The sequence below is a fragment of the Triticum aestivum genome, chromosome 1B (genome assembly GCF_018294505.1).
Source record: "Triticum aestivum cultivar Chinese Spring chromosome 1B, IWGSC CS RefSeq v2.1, whole genome shotgun sequence".
Taxonomy (NCBI): domain Eukaryota; kingdom Viridiplantae; phylum Streptophyta; class Magnoliopsida; order Poales; family Poaceae; genus Triticum; species Triticum aestivum.
The window spans coordinates 579,327,043-579,349,019 of NC_057795.1; the positions used below are offsets into that span (position 1 = coordinate 579,327,043).

The 21,977-nt window shown below is 46.1% G+C and overlaps 1 protein-coding gene across 2 annotated transcripts; it reads left to right on the forward strand.

Annotated features, from left to right (window-relative positions):
- The first annotated feature begins 8,095 nt into the window (after positions 1-8,095).
- On the forward strand, positions 8,096-17,594 carry LOC542813 (serine/threonine-protein kinase tricornered). 2 transcript variants are annotated; one of them, XM_044559417.1, is made up of 14 exons: positions 8,096-8,337; positions 8,979-9,366; positions 10,098-10,272; positions 12,058-12,141; positions 12,235-12,476; positions 12,562-12,799; positions 13,745-13,824; positions 13,938-14,022; positions 14,450-14,581; positions 14,669-14,782; positions 16,534-16,581; positions 16,722-16,806; positions 16,902-16,958; positions 17,051-17,594. In XM_044559417.1, the coding sequence occupies exons 2-14, from the start codon at positions 9,155-9,157 to the stop codon at positions 17,170-17,172; spliced, it is 1,674 nt and encodes a 557-aa protein (XP_044415352.1). In that variant the 5' UTR covers positions 8,096-8,337; positions 8,979-9,154; the 3' UTR covers positions 17,173-17,594. The 2 variants fall into 2 exon arrangements, with proteins under 2 accessions (XP_044415352.1, XP_044415357.1); XM_044559422.1 differs by having other exon boundaries at positions 8,103-8,249.
- Positions 17,595-21,977: the final 4,383 nt, after the last annotated feature.

Genomic DNA, 21,977 nt, shown 5'->3' on the forward strand with positions numbered 1-21,977 from the left:
TCCAAAGGGCCGAAATACTTGATTTGACATTTCGTTTGTTTATTTCGGCTATATGTGCTTTGAACGAAGTTTACATGGTAATGGCCGATATTTACCCATCGTCCTAAGAGTATGTCAATGCTTGGCTGGTGTAGTATTCTAACATCGTCCTTAGTTTGATTGGAGAGCGAGACAAGTACTATGGAGATCATGTTTTGATAGTTGAATTCATAACAATGGCCACAATGTTGGTGTTGTTTATATATCTCCATATAGTGATGTTCTGTGAAGCCTCATGCCTCTTAAAATATTTATTGCACAATAATTAAAGCCGAATATGCAATGTTATTCGGTTTGGAACTTTTGCCATATGTGCTAAACATATTGAGGCTTTTGGTGATTCGTTGTAAGTAGTGCGACAAATATCCAAGGGTTATCAATGTTTTGACGAATCACTTATAGTTTATCTTGAGGAATGTCTAGATGCAAAATTTACCTTGGGTTGCTTTAAAATTGTCTAGGCATGAAAATTGGAGGGGTTGGCATAGCAAACATACGGCTACCATGTTGGTCATGGTGCATTGCACGTCTATCAATAGCCGATGCCTATTCTTGCCAACATAGGTAAGGCCGAATTGGAGGTCACCACCTCGGCCACTAATGAAACTTTTATGCAGGCAAAGTAAGGATTCAAGAAAGTTCATTGTTGCTGCAAGATCCTAGCATAAGGGTGAACAATATGGTTGATGGATGGTTTTGACATGCATACCAATGGAACTTTATAGTCGGATTAATGAAGTTGAGAAAGTTTCACCCAAACTTGCATCAAAATATTCACACAAGCAATGGACGATCTAAACTTATCGTTCTAAGAATATGCAAAATGGTCGATGGAGTGTTGACATCGTCCTTAGAGCAAGCTATGTGGAAGTTATTTTTCGGCACACAAGCTTTGCCGAAAAACAGGGGGGCATGTGTTGACACCAGATTTTGGCACAGTCAAGAACTTATTTAAGATGACCTCAAATGGAGAAGTGTTCTACATGAAAGAGTTCCCTATTGTTGATATGAACATCTCTGAAGTTTGGGTCATTGCCATCCGATTTCATCTCGAAGGCCGAAACTATGCTCAAAGTACTAAGATCTTATATTTAGAGTACAGTTTGGACGATTAAGCCCCCAAGACGACCTCAAATGGAAAAATGATCTACACGGATTGTCTTCATCTCGTCGAAACGATGGATTTTGATATAAAAATTATCCAAATCTGAATTCATATGCAAAAGTTAGAGCAATCGGAGTGCAGCTCTGTCACGAGGCGAGATGTGGCGTGCCCCACCAGACACATGTCTGTGGGTAACGCGAGGGAATAGCCTGTTTTGCGCGACCGATTTGACCGTCAATATGACCTCTGATCAAAAAACGTTCAACATGAAAGTTGTTCGTCTCGTCAAAACGGTCAAGATTGCTTTTGGGCTCGTTTCCATCCAAGATCGTTTACCACCACAAAAAAGATCCGCAAGGTGAAGCCAGTTTAAACCGAACAGTTTTTGAAAGTTCGGGACAAATCCAATCCGAATTTGACTAGGGTTTTGGACGTGAATCCAAGCCTTTTCCTTGCACAGGAAGTCCAGCCGCCTCTTATATATCTAAGTGGTGACGGCCGATTGAACAACACACAATCGATCAATTCATCTACCACTTTTTATCTTTTATTTTTTCTCCTTAACCCTAGTTCTTCTTCTTCCTCGTTCTTCGTCTGTTCTTCTTGTTGCAGGGCGGCGAACCTCGAGGCCCTAGGGGTGATTAGGTCGACCTAGGGCAGCCCATAGCCGTTGCACACCCTGATGCGGTCCCTCCCGGGCGTGTGCGGTTTCGGGTATACAAAAGCGCCCGCCGGATTACCCTGCGTACCGCGCTTCTGGCGGGTCTCCTTCAACGTGAGCTGTGGTGCATCACCCCCGGCGTCGAGGATACACGGCGACGTGTTCGTGTGCGAACACCCCCCTCCCGTGAACATTTCAAAAAAAAGCCAAAGAATCACTAGTCAAGATCATAAGAAAATAATGTTACGCACTGTTGGTATATACTTCCTCCGTCCCATAATATAAGAACGTTTTTAACGCTAGTGTAGTGTCAAAAACGTTCTTATATTAGGGGACGGAAGGAGTATTAACTATGTTGGTTTGCATCGAAAAGATTTTTTCTTAAGAGTTCGCCTCACCTTAAAAAAGCCACCGCACACATGTATTTGGCTAAGCTTAACAACGTGATTAACTTACACACGGCTAACATTAAGATGACAAGATGACCAGTCTGGCCGGCCTATAATAATAAGCTTAAGTGCGCATGGACCATCAGCCCTCTCTGTCTAATTAATTACACGACAGCATGGTTGATCAAAGCTGCTTCAGACCGAAACTCCGCGTACGGACCATCTTCACCCTAAAGCTGCGTTTCCTTTTCGATCGCGCGTCAAAGTAATTGTGACCGTGATACCACCGGTAAGGCCTACGTTATGATCACTCATCAGATTCGCTAACAGAAAACCCTACTCATCAGATAAAAATGACAATTAGAAACATCTGACAGCCCGTGTTGTGCTTCGGACTTGAAGGATCGGAGAAAAGGAAGAAATGACCAGTCCTCCCCCATGGATCATTAGTGTGAACTTGTATCGGCTTCGACTGATCCACGGCTCGACCCATGCCTGCTCCTCGGTCCATAACACTAATAATCAAGTCCGCATCAGCGATCAGGTTGGGTCTGACTTTAGGGCTGTTCCTGTTCGTCGTGGATCAGGCACAGACCTGTCCGTTGTCCTCCCCAAGAAAGCGATGGATCAGCCGCCAAACCTCTCCAACTCCACCGTGCGTCCCCGCAAGAAACCGTCCCTAGCTTAGCTCGTCGTACAGTACAATCCGTCAAGCCCGCATCATCCGCGGCGAGAGTGCGGCAGGACGAGGTGAGTGGGTGCACCTGCCCCGGCGCTGGGGTGAAGCCAAAGGAACCTCGCACGACGACGACCTCATCGTCAATGGGAAGCGGCAACTACGTGGTGGACATGGTAGGGGCGGGGTAGGCCGGAATCATCAGCCCGGCCGGCGGCGACTCCTCGCTTGCGTTGGGTTCGCACCGTCGCCGTCGATCGACCGGGTCGGAACTACCCCAGCTGCCTGCTGCTGCCTTGCTGGTACGTTCCGTCTCACGCATCCGCAGGTTGTTGGGACTCGGAGCACACGCGTGACGCCGTCGCGTGATTTTTTCTCTTTTGCTTGCTTGCTCAACGGTACGTGGCTGGTGGCAACACAATCGCCAACTCTTCAGGATACGACAGCTAATCTTTTTTTTTTCATGGTAATACGTGTTTCATTCATATCATAAAGATTAAAGTACACGTCACGTAAGGACCGATATGACAAAACTGAAAAAATAGCAGAACATCTCTGAGCTTGACACCAACGCCCATACCTGCCTCCGGCACCATGACAGCAGCCACCGAAGAAAAGAATGATGGATCACCTCCTCACCCGAGCTCGACGCGGCTCCATCACTGATATGCAGCTTTGCGGACCTCCAAGGTGGCTCACCAAAAGTGAAGCCCTTACCATTGAACGAATCAGACCGGGGCAACACCCCGGACACGCCATCGAACTCCAGATCTAGCACCCCACCGCGACTAAGAGGTCGCGGAAGGAAACCATACCTGTCATCCACGAACCACGAACCCAACACATGCTCCGTCTTCCAGATGTCATCGATGCAGACCACAATCTGCATCCGCTCCTGAACTACCTCCCAAGCTCCGCGCCGACGCTGGAGCAAACGCCGTCGCAACGGCGGAGCCCGAGGACACAGGTCCACCACGAGGATGACGCCGCCGCCACGCCATCCTTGCTTGAACAGACTGGTTTTCAAATCCATCCCCAACCATAGGACCAATGGCATTGTCAAGGAAGGATTCGAAGAATCTTTATTCAGCGTTGTCATCGTCGTCGTCGAAACAAAAACAATGAACAGCCTAAAAATCTAAAACTACGAGGGAGTACAAACGATCCACACGCGTGGATCCGGTGACCCCCCTCACCACCGACGACCGAGGTCGCCGGCGGAGGGGAGCCGCCGGAGGACGGCGCTGAAAGATTGGGTCTCCTGGCGGCGGCTAGGGTTTCCAGCCGCCAGGGACAGGAGGAAAACCGGGGCTTGTGAAAAAAGAGAGGATTCGTCAATCGTATTATCGTATACGTACGCAGTACGCTAGGTATAGCTCGGAGGCGAGTGTTTGACAAAAAACTACCATTTTAGGGTTTTTGCCCCACATAATTACCACTTTGAAAATTTTGACTGGAAACTACCGAAAATTTCTTAATTTGTCTCTAAAAACTATCAGTTTCAGTTGATGATCGTTTTAGACAATTTAAACAGAAAACTGACAAGACTGGCCCACACGCCAGGGCTAATGTGGCTGAAAAGTCAATGCCATGGGAGACTGGCCCACCCGCAACTGTCGCCTCCCACCTCCCACCCCCACCAGCGCTGCAGATCGACGCCGCCGAACCCGTCCCCTGTCTCGCCGCCGGACCCGTCCCCCCGTCTCGCCGCCGTCCAGGTCGTCCTCGGCCTCCGGCTCACCACCGACTAGCTTCCGGCAGCAAGGGCTCGCCGCGACGGTGGTCCTGATTTCGGGGGAGGGAGACCTGGCCTTCGGCAGCAGCTAGGACGACGACGCGGAGGACGCCTCGCCGGGCGGCAAGGAGCTGGCAGCCATGGTGGAGGCAGCGACGGCGACGAGCATGGAGCTGGATGCGGCCGCTGACTGGGTGCCGCCGTACAGGGACGACCGAACGCCCCGCACACCGGCTCGTGTTCGCGTAGGAGGCATCCCGTGTGCCCGGGAAGAAGGCCTCCCTTCGAGCTGGAGCTCGTGGTCAGCGGCAAAGAGCAGCAGCACCACGGCTCCGACCTCCCTCTCGCCTCCGGCGACGACTGCCGGGGAGTCGGAGCTCCGCAACACCCTCCTCCCATCCGTTGGTACAGAACGTCGAGGCTCACGCCCGCCACGAGGCTCGGCCGTAGTGTGCGAGCACCACGGTGTGCAGCAGGGGTGTCTTCCCGGCGGGTGCATCACCGGAGTTTGACCTCCTTCCCTTCCATGCACAGAAGTTGTTTGTGAAAATGCCAAAGAAAGATAGAGAGAGGAGGAAGAAGAATGACGTGTGGGTCCCACCTGTAATAACGGTCAACTGAACGGTCAACATGTTTAAATCGTTTAAATTGTCTATTATCTGAAAGTGGTAGTTTTGAGTCACAAAATTAAATTTTTTGGTAGTTTTGGGCCACTTTTTTAAAAATGATAGTTTTGTGGGACAACGGCGTCAATTGTGGTAGTTTTTTGTCAAACACCCCTCGAAGGCACTCACGGTATGGCAAAAAAAAAGAATCTTGCTATACGTATGATAGAATGCATGTCCAACACTATACGATCAGAGATAATTCAGTTTGTGGGTCATAGCAGTTAGAGATGCTTTGCTCTCTGGTCGTACTGGTCGGACAAGAAATTCATCGTATGCAGAGCAGTTTCGAGAAAAAAACGAACGCGTAGGTACGAAGCGGCAGGCTCTGGGTAGGTGGTGCATCAATTCTAGGAGCGGTACGTACGTGGGATTGTGCGTGTGTCTAGTCTACTACTCTACTATCGATTCGGCGGCTTTTAATACGATTATACGACTACGTACGCTACGTGCTGCTGTACTCTACTCGGGCGTTGCCGACTTGTAAATGCGTGTGTGGGTGTTTTCCCACGAGATGTAACAACAAATGTGTGAACGTGGATGGGACTCGTCGGAAATATGACGATCGCTGTGGGGCATGGTCGGCGAGACCTTGATCTGTGGACCTGGTGTTGGAAATGGCTAGTCATGGCTAACTTTGAACCGGCTATATACCACACAAATTAAAAATGCAGTTTGTCATGGATCATATTGATGATAAAATGGTGTTGTAAAGTCACAACCACCGAGACAAATCAAACACATTGCCTGAAAATCTCCACTGTCACCTCACGAATCTGACGCAAGACTGAGTCCCCGCGACACCCTCCAATCACCGGGATCAGAATCAATGCCCTCACAATATTTAGTCCAGTGGCAATGCAACGATGAGCAAAGCGACACGACATGGCAATGTAACAATGAGGCGGAGTTAAACCATGCCAGGGAGGCTATGGCTCCATCTGAGGGAATTTATCGCCAACCCATGCACTGGAAGAGCAGATGAGAGGGGGGCTGTTGGTTGAGCCCTATCAGGATGGTGCGAGGCAATGAGTCATCATCTCGGCGTTGTCCACCATGGACGGCATATGACGGCAAATGGACGATGTCGGCAACTGTTACCGACCTAGACGATCGAGAAGACATCAACGACCCATTAAGGTGGCAACGTCCCAACCGTTGTCGTCTACTACCACCGCCCCTTCACGAGTACATACGGACAATGCATGATGATCATATAACGACAAATTATATCATCATCATGTAAGGTGGCAACGACGCTAGTGTCAAGAAAAGTGCGGGTCAAGGCTTTTTTTTTTCACTTTGAAAAATCACGGGCTAAGGAGGGTGACCGACACCCTTAGCAGCGCGCGGCTGAAACGATGCGAGTTTGCCACATTTGAAGCCGGTGCTAAAAACCATCCGTCATGCTCATTTTATTTTTGCAAGCACGCACGGATGAAGCTCGTCATTTCGAAAAAAAAGAGGATGAAGATCGTCAATGGCCACCTATAAAATTCAACCTAAAAATAACTATGTAGATCGGTCGATTAAGAAATAAGTAAGCACCTCTTAAATAAAGGGAAAAGATTCCCATCAACCGACCGATTCCAATCACAACATTCGCCGTCTTAAACACGCGCCACGCGGCCCGTGTGAGGTGAAGCCATCACCGCTCATCCCCTTCTTATCCTCATTCGTCTACATCTAGCTTGCAATGCATGCTCATATGCATCTCTCAATCCAAGCTCATGACGAGTAGCACCCCATGGCCGGTGGCCAGTATAGGGGCCTGCGAGTATGCACTAGCGGCTGATTTTGTAGATGTTGGAAGCCGGCCACTCGGGTGTTGTGTGCCGGCCGTGCACGGCCGCCGGGCTGCACCGCCTGCGTCTGCTAGGCACGCCATCGTTGAAGCCTCCCGTCGCTCGTCGTTCCACGCCGCGCCCATTTGGGAGGAGCATCGGCGTCCATGGTTGCCGCCTTCTCGAGCTGAGACGCAAGAACATATCCTACACCGTAATTTCTGTTACAAAAAGTTTCTGCAACATGCCTTTTGTTGCAGAAAAATATAGACATTTCTGCAACGATCTCTATTGCAAAAAAGAACAGTAACATAACCTCTATTGCAAAAAAAGTCTGAAGACATTTCTGCAACATGCCTTTTGTTGCAAAAAAGTTATAAACATTTCTGCAATGTGATCTCCGCTGCAAAAAAAAAACATAACCTTTGTTGCAAGAAAAATCTGAAGACATGCAAAAAAAAAGGCAACATAATCTCTGTTGTAAATATTTCTGCAACAAAACCTACATTCCAAAGGTTTCTGCAACATTACCTTTGTTGCAATGATCGAGGGTGCTGATAGCTGCTTGATGACAACGTGTCTGACAGCTCGCGACTCGGCTGATCTTTTAAAAAAATCAGCCGGCGAAAGCGTAGCAGCGCCCTCAAATAAATAAAGAAGAGAAAACGTGGACACACTGTTTGCCAACGAGATAACCCGCCGAGCCGCCCGAAGGCGGCAGGCGGCGCGTGCCGTACCCGCACAAGCAAATCGAACAAATTAAAAAAAAGGAGGCACTCATCAACGGGGGCGGGACGAGCGGGGTGATGGGCCGACCGACGGCGACGGTGCAGGCCGGGGAGCGAGCCGGGCGAGTCGCGTTGTGCGCGGCAGGTGGGGGACCCCGACCCCGGCGCCGCAGCAGTACAACCAGCACAACCATAGAGAGCAGACTCAAACAGGGTAGAGAAGCCACGCGGAAGTTTCGTTCCGGGGAGTCAAAGCCAAGCCACGCTTCGCTCACACGCACGCACGCACAGCGCAGGCAGCGCTCTTCCTCCCTCCCTCCCTCCCCCATCGGCGCGGCGGGCCTGGCCTTTACTCTCTCCTCCCGCCCTCCCCCTCACACGCTTTGCCTTTGCCCACGAAAAGGACAACCAACCCGGAGCGACGCAGCCAGGCAGGGGTGAAGAGAAGAGAGAAGGAAAAAAAAGGCGTGAGTCCCTCCCTCCTCCCTCCCACTTTTGCTCCAGTCGCCGCCGAGATCCGCCCCGCGCCCGCCCCCGCCGCCGCTCCGCGCCGAGGTGAGCGCCCCGCCCGCCGATCCGCGCCGCCCGGTTAACCCGGCGGTTCCGGATGGCTCTCCCATCCCCGCCTCCCCCCCCCTCTCTCTCTCTCACCCTGGATTGAGTAGTAGCCGTCGCTGCGGTCGGGAGCGGGGGCTTTGGCGCGCTCCCGGCGGCGAATTCGGCGCTCCGCGACGCCGCGCGCGGCCGCGGGCTTGGGAGTGCGGTGGCGTGTGTTTCGGTGGTTTGACGGGGGGTTTTGGCGCCGCTCCTCGTCCGCGATTTCCGTGGGGCCTCGCGCGCGCGCGAGCCGGCAATGCGATTCCCGTGTCGAATTCCGCGAAACTCATCGCCGGAATGCGGCTGTTCGAGGATTTATTTTTTGGTGGGGGGTGGGGGTTTCGGCGGGGAATTGGGATCTTACGTTCCTTTTACTGGTTCGTAACCGGCTTTGTCAGCGGCTGCTGTCGACGGAGGATTCATGCCCAGTGTGGCTTAGTTTCGGGATTTTTGACTGGGTTTAGGTGTCGTGTCCGAGAATATGAGAAACTTGGAAGGATTCTATTGACCGTTCCCTCGCTAGCCCGTGTAAGTCGTGCGATGGATGGCAACTTGTGCGAGCGATTCTGACTGATGGTAATTTTCTATGATTTTTCCAGATAGGCATCATTCCCAGCATCGGGTTCTACGGAGGAGGTGCCGGTGTGGACATCTGATCCATTTGGAGGGTATTGACCGCTTCAGAGCTAGAGCTCCTCTGGCCTGTGGGCGGCTGCTGGATTGGTCAATATAATAGGCTCTCTAGTCTTAGAGATGATGCCATTGTGAGCACAAGATGGATTCCGCGAGAAGTTGGTTCCAGAAGTTCCAGCCGCGGGACAAGTCCAAGAGCCCGGCGGTGCCTGCCAGCCATGGGAAGGATCCCGGGAAGCCCCCGGTCGACGACGCGCCTTCTAGCGCGACCAAGCAGAAGGTCGCCGCGGCAAAACAGTACATTGAGAACCACTACAAGACTCAGATGAAGTCCTTGCAAGATAGGAAAGAGAGGTAGGCTGGCAACTTAAATGTTTGGCGCGCTTTCCCCTGCTTTAGCTGTGGATTTAGGTACCTGACTCCATCTGGTTCAATAAATCCTACCATGCCGCGGAGTAGGAAAACGACAAGCGCCCTCCTTGTAGCTATTGCCGAGCATGATGCTTAATAACACACATCACATGCCATGTTGGTATTGGAATGGTAAACACCGATTCAGGTTGTTAAGATGAAGTCCTTGGGCCACACAAGTTGTCGGGACCTTGTCACCGCCATAAATAGGAGTTCCAATGGATTAAAGCTCTAGCTCCAAATTAGGTACATAGCTTGAACGGTTTGTTGAGTCCTCCAGTTGCACAAGTGGCTTAGTAAAACATTTAATTCACTACCAGATATGACTTGTAATTGGTTTTCAGGTTTGACATATTAATAACAAAACACTTCGCTCAAGGTGATTAATATACCCATTTTGAAAGCCGTCTAGCTGTTCGTTTCAGAGATTTTGGTTGACACCATCACTGTTAATTTCTGCATTGTGAATGCACAATTGTGATAAACTGCGTCTGATTGTTTATTTCGTTCTGAGTTAAAACTTGTATCAACGTTACTCCCTAAGATGTATATTTTGCATCGATTGTAACTTATTTCAATCTGCTTCATGCTTTGATGTGCCACTTCTGTTTGAGACTAATTTACTGGCTACAATTTAGTCATCATCCTGATCTGATATCTTTGTCTACTTTTAGGCGCTGGATGCTGGAGAGGAAATTACAGGATGCTGAAGTTCCTGCAGAAGAGCAGAACAACATTCTAAAACATTTGGAGAAAAAGGAGACTGAATATATGCGTTTGCAAAGACACAAGATGGGGGTTGAAGATTTTGAACTTTTGACAATTATTGGAAGAGGTGCATTTGGAGAGGTACCTCAGTTTGGTCCCTGTTGTTTATTTATATGTTTTGGTCTTCTAATTCTGGTTGTCAATAGTAGGTTCAGAAGACCAATATTGGGCTTGACACTATTGCTCATCCTACCTTTTCCCCATAAACATGATCTCTTATGTAATCACAAAATTGTGCTGCTCTGTGCTCCCTCTATACTTGCCGCTCAACACGAAACGTCCTGTGTATTCTTTGTCTACAAGCATGCCCGTGCGTCATTGTTCTTTAGGCAGTAAGGTGACCTAAGGCGAGCACCCACTGCCCTGATGCCTAAGCGACTAACGCAGGAAAATTGGAAGGCGCTGCTAGGGTGCCTTGCCACCTAAGCGTCCAAGGCGGGACGCCTTAAAAACAATGTCCTAAGTTGCTACGGAACCACAATATGATTGTAGTTGTATTGAATTAAGAGTACAGAACAACCAACGCACTTGCAACACGGCGAAGAAAAACTCAAGCAAGCAGCAACACTGGCCTTGTGTAACTGCAGCGGCCATGGGAGCACCAGTGCAAGATTTGAAGCGGCAGAGCCATATATGAATTTTGAAATTTGAAAGCTAGGATGATTGAGATTGTAACCATGAGTTGGTTGCGAGATCTTTTGAGTTTCTACTCTAGCCAACCCCAACTTGTTTGGGACTAAAGGCTTTGTTGTTGTAGTTGTTGTTGATGATGATGATTGAGATTGGAAGGAGGGCCGGCCGGAAGACATGGATTGGGGAGTAGCCGCAGCAGGGAAAACAGTTGGTTGGCAGATTGACTGGCTGGTTTGTGTCGTAGTTTTTTTTCCCCGTACTGCCATGTATATACTTATAAAAGACTTCCCCATTCGAAACATGCATGAGGTGGCAGCTTGTTGGTTTGACTGAGGGTGTAGAGCCAAGTGTGAGGTTCGAGGCTCCCCAACTGCATTATTTCTGTTTTTTTTTTAACTGAGAGGGTCTAGTGGGTCCTAGATAGACGAGGGAAATTGAGGTGGAGTTTTTTTATGTGTGTGTGTGTGGGGGGGGGGGGGACTCGCCGCTACCACCAACTCCAATTTATAAGATGGTAGTGAAGTAGAGATATATAGTCACGTAAAAAAAGCGTGTACCCAGTGCTGAAAGCTCCCACACAAGGTAGGGTCTGGGTTCTAGGACAGCCTTACCCCTTGCATAATAATTCTGTGAGGAGGCTGGTTCGAACGCAGGACCTCCAGGCCACAAGTGGAGACTCTACCACTGCGCCAGGTCCGCCCTTCATATATCACATCAGGATAAAAAGAATCCCTTCATACAAGGATTTCACCTTTCGTCCTTTTCAGCAAGAGCACATGAGAATAATGTTTTTGCTTAGTGCAGTTGACCCGTATACTTATAAAGCAACGTTTACATGCTGGCCTGATTTAGTGGTGTGTTCTGTTCTTCTGATATATTTCCTTTCAGTTATTTCCTATGCCTTCATATTCTTCTCCAGCTGTGTTCTTCTTTCTCCTGCACTGTAAAAATGTATGCCCAGTTAGCCGATTGCAGCCCAGTTCTTTTAGCGACTTCTATAATAAGCTGCCCCCTCCCTAGCTTAGTTTAGAAGCCTCCGTGGGGGGCTTCTTTAGAAGCTCCGACCAATATGGGGGTGGCTTCTAGAAAAAGTTGGGGAGGGGGCGGCATCGTCATAAGCGGCCAAAAGAACTGGGCCATATGTAATAAAGTAACCATCGCCAGTTATTTGTACTTTTGTGGTCATCGCTATGTGCCTCATGTTTAATGTCATTCTGAATTGTGATTATGCAGGTGCGTCTTTGTAGAGAGAAGACCTCTAAAAGCGTATATGCAATGAAAAAGCTTAAGAAATCTGAAATGCTTCGTAGGGGCCAGGTAACTGTGTACGGTTTATCCATTTTTTTTTTGTATTTTCCGTTTCTGGTTATATGCTGTCCTGACACTGTGTCATGTTTGTACACATTTCAGGTGGAACACGTCAAAGCCGAAAGAAACCTTCTTGCAGAAGTCGATAGTGCGTACATAGTAAAGCTTTACTATTCTTTTCAAGATGATGAGTTCTTGTATCTCATCATGGAGTACCTTCCTGGTGGTGACATGATGACTTTGCTCATGCGCAAGGACACTCTGACAGAAGATGAAGCAAAATTTTACATCGCAGAAACTGTACTAGCAATAGAGTCCATTCACAAGCACAATTACATTCACAGGTATCGTGTATAACGGTTCTCTTGCTCTGTTAATAATTCTGCCGCTTAGGTAATCTAAGATGTATTTTTGTGTTTGTTCTGTCAGGGATATCAAGCCAGATAATTTATTGTTAGATCTCAGTGGTCACTTGAAGCTTTCTGACTTTGGATTGTGCAAACCTTTGGATAGCAGTAATTTTCCAAATTTGAATGAACCGGATTATACACCTGGAAAAGGTGCTAAACCTTTACCCGATAACACCAGTCGATTAACTAACTCTTCTGCACCGAAGCGTACGCAGCAGGAGCAGCTGTCACATTGGCAAAAGAACCGTCGGATGTTGGTAAGTAACACATCTAGGATGGAATCAACTTATTGATGGTTGGGAAACAATATTAACAATGTTATGATGCCATGTCTAATAAATTGATATATTAATGTTTGTAGTACACTTCTACAGGCATATGCTTGGTTTCATGCCTTGCCAAAATAGTTTGTAGAAATGTGGTCCCCAATTTTCTGGCTCCATGAATGTTGGCAAGATTTGACGGAATTTGGCAAGGCATTATCTCGTCTCTAATGTTGATAGCAAATCAATCACTATCCTAACGTACATTGCCAAAATTTGGCACAGAATTGGCAGCAAACCAACCTTCATACCGAAACGTGGCAACTTTTGACATTGCTGAAATGTTGGCTTGTCAACTTGGGGCATCAAACCAGACAGAGGCTTTATGCTGCCTTCGTATTACCTATGCATCCATTTTCTTGGCCTCCTACCTTGCAAAAAACCATATCAAATTTCAAGTTTTTATCTATTGTTTCGCTGAAAATGTGTCGGAGTTACTTTGAACATGAATCTTTCTCAAGGAAGCACTATGAGAAATGAAGAATACAGAAACATGAACATAAACATAAGCTGTCCGGATCTAAGGAGGCATGGTTTTGGTGTAACATGCCAATCTTCATGGTGTTGAACCTAGTCAAATCCAATTGCAGGATGTTTTAAATAATGTTTGCTCAACTCAAGAAAGCCAGTTACCTTCCTTCAGTGGGGCGATAACTATTGCAAGGAAATCAAATACCTCATATTCTAAGCTTGAACTTCTAGTGGGTTGTGTAAATGATGTATTATGGTACTTCTTGATAATCATTGGTTTTTCTTATGTGGGATTTGTATCTTGACTTGGCTTTTCCTTTCATATCTGTTGTCTATGTTTTGCTATGTTAACAAGCGAGTATGCCCCACTGGCATAGCTAATATGCTGGTCATTCTTGTGTCATACAGGCGTATTCTACAGTTGGTACTCCTGATTACATTGCTCCAGAGGTTCTATTGAAGAAAGGATATGGAATGGAGTGTGACTGGTTAGGTTTCTCATCTTGTAATGATTTTCTTTAGTCGTTAAACTTCTTAATTTCCATTGCACATGCTTTATGTATTTAATGGATTTTTGGTTTCACATTTCTTTCTTTATTAGGTGGTCCCTTGGTGCTATCATGTATGAAATGCTAGTTGGTTATCCCCCATTTTATTCGGAGGATCCAATGTCAACCTGCAGAAAGGTATGTCTCTCACACAGGCTTCACGAATCAATCACTGTGGATGTTTATTTGGTTTGGTATCTTCAGCCTATGTAACGCTTGCCAGACTCGCACGAGACTGACTTTAGTCAAATCTATAACACATAGGACAGGGCAAAATGCATAGATGCACCATAGTAGTGTGAATTGCCTGTCATTTTACTACCCTGTGGATAGATTCTGATAGTTGCAGCTGGTCACTGCAGCTCATCTCTAGTTCCCTACTATACACCTTATATGGACTCTATTATTCATCGCATGCATGATATTGGGTTTACCCTGTTTAGTGTTCTGTAGTAGGATTTTTTATTCAACAATTCACCTAACTTGTTCATTGGCACACAAAATACTCGTATAACTGTACGAAAATGCAATCTGATCTGTTTGATACTCTTTTTTGTTCATCCAGATTGTGAACTGGAGAAGTCACCTGAAATTTCCTGAAGAGGCAAAGCTTTCTTCTGAAACTAAGGATCTCATTAGCAAACTTCTCTGTAATGTTGAGCAGAGACTTGGAACAAAAGGAGCCCATGAAATAAAAGTGTGTCCCTTACCTTGGTTCTACACAGTACACCCTCATTTCTCTCAGTTACCTGCTTAGCTGATAACACCATATCATCCACTTCAGGCACATACATGGTTTAGAGGTGTCCAATGGGAAAAGTTGTATCAGATGAAAGCTGCTTTCATACCAGAAGTTAATGGCGAGTTGGATACTCAGAACTTTGAGAAATTTGAGGAGGTAATATTCTGTGGTTCCACTTTGTATATCTTTCTAGACAATATGCATTAATAGTATTTCCTGCTCCAGACACTTGATGGTTTCTGCAGTGCATGACAGTCGATAACCAAAGTGGCTTGAAGTATGTTTCCACTTTTTTTTGTGCTGACGGTGATCTGTCATGCATTGACTGTTAGCATGGCTCACAGTTACGCAGTGGCTAACTTAAGAGATTCCAGAATGCTGTGCATTTATATTTCCGAGCAGTGAAATATGCATGTACTGACAGTTGCAGTTGGCATGGAAGCTGTTAATAACCTGTTTTACCTGTTTTCACCTTTTATTTTTAGAGGCTTGCATTTTTAATTTTGAAATACACTTAAATATTCCCAAAGCAGGTTTTGACACAGGGACGGCACAATTTTTAAAATACGGCCATGTTCCCCATGCAGGGCCGTCTCCAGAAATTCGGGGCCCCGGGCGAAAACCAAAAAATAGCCCGAAATTTTGAACAATTCATGTAATAGAAGAAGAATTAATATGCCTAAAGCACAGTCTCACTTTATTATCTAATTTTAAATATGTTTTATTTTGTACAATATTTAGACATATCAAATACTATTATGCTAAAAAATCAGTAAAGGATAGCAGAGCAGTAAACTAACCTCTTCTACCAAAAGAGCATTCGTCTCGTATTTCTTGAAAATAAAATCTTCCTATCATCATACTTAATCTTCACCAAGATATCATTTTCAAGTGCTATTGTTGCCAATCCATTGAGAATTATCTGCACCCACTTCATCGACAAAATTCTCATCATCAATTTATGCGTCACGGGCCTCAACCTCTGCTGCATTACCATCATGGCCATCATCAACATTAACATCTGCAGTTTGATTTTCAGAATAAAGTTGAGTGTCCCTCACAGTACTCAAGGGCACCCGTTTGAAACTGCACCTAGACTTCCTGTCTTTGTTTCTTCTTACGCTTTGCAGCATCAGAATCATGCTTCCTAATTCTAGTAGACATGCTGAAGATTAGGAAGTAAACCTAACAAATTATAAATGATCAAACGGAATAAAATTAGTTCCATATATGGTAACAATCAGGAGATGACTAGATCTTCAAATACAACCCAAAAAAAGGAAACTGAGAAGGGAACCTTACTCTCGGAGATTAAAACACAGTCAGTAGTCCAGGCATGGGCGCCCTCCTGAATCCTGATCGAAGCAAGGAACGGCACCACGGTCTGCCGCTGTTGCGTTTTCATGGCAGCAAGACGATCAGCCGATGGGATGTGATTGGATCATCGGAGGCAACGGCGCCGGCACGAGCACGACTGCTAGGGCCTCGCATCGCACCTTGCCCTAATCGCCGATGTGAGTTCTGTCCTGGCTCTAAGCCTCCAGCGCCTGATTGGGGCATTGGGCCTTGATTAGCTTTTTGGCCTATAAGGATTTTGCCTTCCGTGCTCCATCCAGCCATCGAGTAGCATGGACATGTACGTTTCTTGTACTGGTTTTTACGAACTTTCAGCGACACGAGGCAATGAACCAATCTTTCATCTACTGTTTTTTTCTATCGACGGGGCCCCCCCGATTTTGGAGGCCTTGTGCGGTCGCTCACTTCGCTCCCCCTCGTCGACGGGCCTGTCCCCATGTACCTACTACTTAGATCTCCATGATAAATGCTGTTGAGACTTGAATTAGAACTGTGTCAAAAGCTCAAGGTGTCATGCTTCCATTTACCTTTGTTTCAACATATTTTTGCAGACTGGAGCACAAGTTCAGAGTTCATCTAAGGCGGGTCCATGGAGAAAGGTATGCCTGAATTCAACATGAAATGCAGCATGCATGTGTTTGCAGTGTGCTTTTTTAGCTTAATAATAATAATGTCATGGGAATATTGAGTTCACTCATGTTCAGCTTCATGCCGGCACTGAAGATTTTTTTTCTTCCAGATGCTTCCATCCAAGGATGCAAATTTTGTTGGGTACACGTACAAGAACTTTGAAATTGTGAATGACGATGAAGTTGCCGGGATTGGTTAGTCTCTCTTGACTGCACTATTGCCTTTGGCCTAGGGATTTTGTATTCTTAGTTCGTTAGTTTTAGAATTGAATGGTGCTTTTATGCAACAGCCGAGCTGAAGAAAAAGAGCTCCAAATCAAAACGGCCAACCATCAAGACATTGTTTGGTAACTAGCACTGGCCAGTATTTTACATTTGGTTCCCCACCTCACCATTTATTTTGATCACGATCCATTTACCTTTGTTCGTATTGAAACAGAGAGCATGGATGAAGATGAACCTGTGCACGGCAGTTTCTTAAATATGTTGCCCCATAAGGAGGGACAACCTTCTTCTCACTCAAGCGCCCCACCAGAACAATACCAACCTCGACGTAAATAGGATATGGAGGTTTTAAAAAGTAAACCACAGAAAAGTAAAAGAGAGGAAAAAAAAAACTGTTGCCTTTTGGTCTTGGTGTTACCCCGTCCAGCTTTTGTAAATCCTAACCGATGCTTTCTTTTTAGTGAATTTGTTAAAACAAAATCCATCCCCTGTCTCCAAAATAGTATGGTGTTTGATGTTAGCAGTGATGCCTGTTTGGTTCGCCGTATGTTGGTTTGACAGTCTCGGCGATGGGTCCCCGGCTATTACTGGCTACAGCATAAGTGTATACTGTTACCAGCTCTGACGAGCATGTGTATTACAATTGAATTCACCTCTGCTTTTCTGAACCTTTTGAAGAGGTTTTTATAGCTCACAGTAAAACTGACTGATATGGTTATCAAGATCTTGACAGGCAATGATGATTTGTGGGTTACGTTTGTTCTGGTTTTGCCTTACTGAAACCCTATTGCAATCATCTCAGCCGGTTTGCTTTAATGCTTCTATGTGCGTTACGAGTTCTGAAACTTGTAATTTCTGGCATTGGCTCAGTTGCGGAATCATTTGAAAGTGGTGAAGTTCATGCAAATGCTTGGAACAGGTGAGGGGATTTCTTGCTCGTGTGTTGAGAGTAACATGTTGAGTACGGCTCGCCACTTGCATTTCTTCGTCGAAAGCAAAACGAGAAATGGGTACATCAGGGAGGCAGGGACCAATATTTTCTCACTTGAAACCAGCATTTGCGCGTCAAAAGAGAACAATGAGCAATCTTTCGAGCTAACCAGAGCTGAAAATGGAGCCATAGGTTTTCACGTCGTCTCCCCAGCTTAGTCTGGAATTCAAGTCACATGGTTACAACTTACAATACAGTTCAAAGAATGTACTGCCTACATTCTGAATTATAAGATGTTTTGGATATTTTGATATGGACTATATATGGATTGAAATGAGTGAACGAACTCATAAAAAAGGTGTCTATATATATCCCATTCGGGAAAAAGTTAGAACGTCTTATAATTTGGAACAGACAGGGTATTTAGTAGAAACTTGCATTTTACTTTTAGTACTTACAATCTGCGACTTGTGCAGAAATTACAAAAGTTCTTTCTGCAAAATAAGCCGTGTGACTTGTATTACAACCTTCTGTACAATAACATTTTTTGCAATTCTTGCATAGCTTGCAAAATATCTTATCATTTACCAAAAATAAGGCACAACCGTATGTCGTAAATAAATGACTTATAGTAGATGTAGAAAGTGAGCAGTATATATGTTTTTTTAAACATTGAGACACTCCATTAACATATGTGAATAACACAATTGGTAAAATACAATTTGTGTCGTGGAAAGGTCCCGGCAGATGTCCTAGCAAAATGACTTAGTCGTGAAGCAATCGCAACTAGGAAGCTTAAAGGGGTTAAACGGGACAAAGGACACGAAAGTTTATACTGGTTCCGCCCCTTGCGGTGAAGGTAAAAGCCTACGATCCAGTTTCGGTGGAATTGCTTATGTCTCGATTACCAGGGAGCGAATCCGCTTGACCTAGCTTTCGATCTGTTGTTTCTTGCCTTGAACCGCCGTCGGGTCGTCCCTTTATATACAGAGGTCGACGCCCAGCGGCTTACAGAGTCCCGACCGGCTCATAAACAGTGTCCGGCTCGGTAACTATCTAGCCTTGCCTTATAACTCAAGTCATACATATATGGTGGTTTATCTCTATGGGCCTTAAGCCGCCTTTGGGCCTTGGGCCCTTTAACTAAATCGCCATCTTCAAATATCTTCATGGGCTTCATGATGATGAATCGCCATGGGTATAACCCGGCCCCTCCTGGGCGGGTCATACCTAATAGTTATATCCCCAACAATTTGAGAAACTGTTCTCCTCCGCAGTTCATATGCGCCTGTAAGTACTTGCTTACCCGTACTCCAGATCTGCATTAGGGTTTCAACTTGTTTGTCGTGTTCTTCGTAAGTTCTTCCACCGCAACATCTTTTGATTCTAAAAAACGGAACAAAATTCATGCGTAGCTGTTTTGCCTTCTCCTTTAATACCAGCGAACCCCCTTTCTTTGGAAAGAGATCCCATCAGAGCTTATGAACCCCTGTACTGGTTTTTTAGGTTCTAAATTTTTTCCTTTTTCTAAATTGTCGCTGATCTAATAATACTTACAATCTGCGAAATCTGTTTGTGCCGCACTTAGCAAAAAACTGCACCTGGATAGATCCACCTAGTCATGACGGCTCGTACCCGCCGACCTTAATTGCAATGCTCAATAGATAACATCAAACTGCTCATGGCGGCTTAGATAACCTGCCATAATTAGTCATATACCATTAGTCCCCTTTTTAAGCCGCCACTCTGAATATGCGCTGTAATACCTTTCCCTCCGGCTTAAATTTGAACCGGCAAATTTATTCTTTTTTAGGCTTCCTTCTTCACAATGCCACCCAAAACAACCACTTCCTCTAATTGGGTTCGCTCCATCGTCACGGAGAGCACACTTGAAGATTTTGTGAAACTCGGCTATCTGCCCAAAAAGGATGTCATGTCTTACCGCCCCCCCTAAACCGACGGAAGAGAAACCTCATCCAAAAGAAGGGGAAGTTATTGTCTTCACTGATCACATGAACCAGGGCTTTTCACCGCCCGGCTCCAAGTTCTTCAGGGACGTTCTGAGCTTTTTCGACCTTCACCCTCAAGACACCGGACCCAATTCTGTGTCTAACATATGCAACTTTCAAGTGTTCTGTGAGATATATCTTGGAGAAGAGCCCAGCTTGGAACTCTTCAGAGAATATTTTTACTTGAACCGCCAAAATGAATATTCCAATGGACCTAGTTTGGAACTTGGCGGGGTTTCAATCCAACGGCGGAGAGACGCCATTTTTCCTTATGCACTGCCGCCAAGTCATCCCAAAAACTGGAACCAGACATGGTTCTACTGTCAAGATACTTCTCCGGTTGATGAGAATCCTCTGCCCAGCATTCGCGCTCTGCGTCTCGAATCTTACCATCCTCTCCCTGACAAGTTAACAACTGCAGAACGCCAGAAGCTCGCCCCTACTATTGCCAAAGTCAAGGCTCTGTTGGGTAACGGCTTAAATGACATTGATTTGGTCCGGTGTTGGGTAGCATGGCGGGTTATCCCCCTGAGCCGCCGCTCCGCCTTGATGTGTACTTACACCAGTGACAAAAAGGATCCTCTTTGCCACAGTCCCGATGATTTACCTTGATGTCCTTATCAATGAGATGATAAAATCTCTTCTGAATGAGAGCTTAGCTGATTGCAGCAAGGTGGGCCTAAGCCCTTTCTGCAAGTCTAATCCAACACCAAAAGTAAGTCGTGATCCGGCTATTTTACCTTTATCCTTAATACTTTGTTTTAGCTCAACCTTGACGATGTTGACAGGCTGATGATGACTTTTGGAATAAAGAATATGATCATGGCTGCAAAGAGAGCCAGGAAGGCTAAGAAGGCCGCCAGGAAAGCCACCAAGAAAATAGGAAAGAATCCCAGTGCTTTTGAATTATTTCAACGAGATGACACCTCTGAGTCGGAGGTAGCCCTTGATTCTCTTGGCTCTTTTTTTCAATCATCTTATTGACACTGACTATCATTAGGACGACACGGGAACGAGTCAGGGAGTGGAAGAAGAGGTAACTATTATTTCCTCTGACTTCGAGCCTTTGCCAAGACAAAGAATCCGAAGAGTAACCCGGAAAGTAAGATTTTCACACCCCTTAGCTCATATGGATCCTCACTTTATTTTGAAGCAACAGCAACACGAGAGCCGGCGGCAGAGTCGGACGAGCAAGGATGCGGAACTCTCCTCCAGCTTACCGAACACGCTGAGGAAGTGCCGAAATGAGGTCACCCCCAATTTAAACACTTGTTATCCTTTGGCGGGTCTCACTCGTCTGCCGCTCAATTCTTCCGATTCAAATTATCACGAAACTTCACATTCTTCTTCGGGCGACTCAATCCAGTCCAACATGCCGGCTTTCAAAACCGCTCCTGGGTAATGATTTTACTTATCCTTTATTCATTACAATCCTTTTATACGTGTACTGACCTTTTTTTGATTTATGCAGTGGAAAAGCAAAGCCCAGTAAAAGGACAAAGAAGAACAAGCTGGTCGAAGGACCAAAAGTCCATGAACCGAGGCCCCAAACCACATCACCTGAGGCCTCCATTCCTGAGCCTTCTGATCCGGTTCATGACATTCCAACCATGACTGTTGATCTGCATGTTGATCAAGCCAAAGATGATTTTTTAACTCGTGAAACCTCAAGCCCTGTCAAGACAGCCAACACACAAGATGATGAAGTAGAGATCACCAAGACCGACTTTACTGAGCCGGGGAGACCTAGTGTGCTAGCCAAGCATTCTGCTAAGGAAGAACATGTTGAGCCATGCAAGGTACGATTTGATATTGCCAACTATGCTCAACTGGGCATTGGTGAACTATACTCTGGCTTTCTCAGCCAAGTACACAATAGCCGTGATCTTGAGGTGGACATGGTGAAGCAGATGCATCTTAAATTTGAGGTATGATCTCTTCAACTCCTAGATTATGCATATCCTGCCAGCCCCCAAGTTTACCGCTTATTCTAAATATGCTGTAAATTTGATCACTATGAATCTTTTCAACATCGGGCTTAAAAGTGTGTAGCTCTCCTGAACTGGCTATGACCGGTTGTAATACCAAGGTGTCGTCATAAAATTTCCACTAGACAAGCAATATGCATTAGCCCCCAAGTGCCAAGTACTCTTGCTCGCAAAGTGCTTGGGACTTATTCACTTAAGCCGCCACTAGGATAA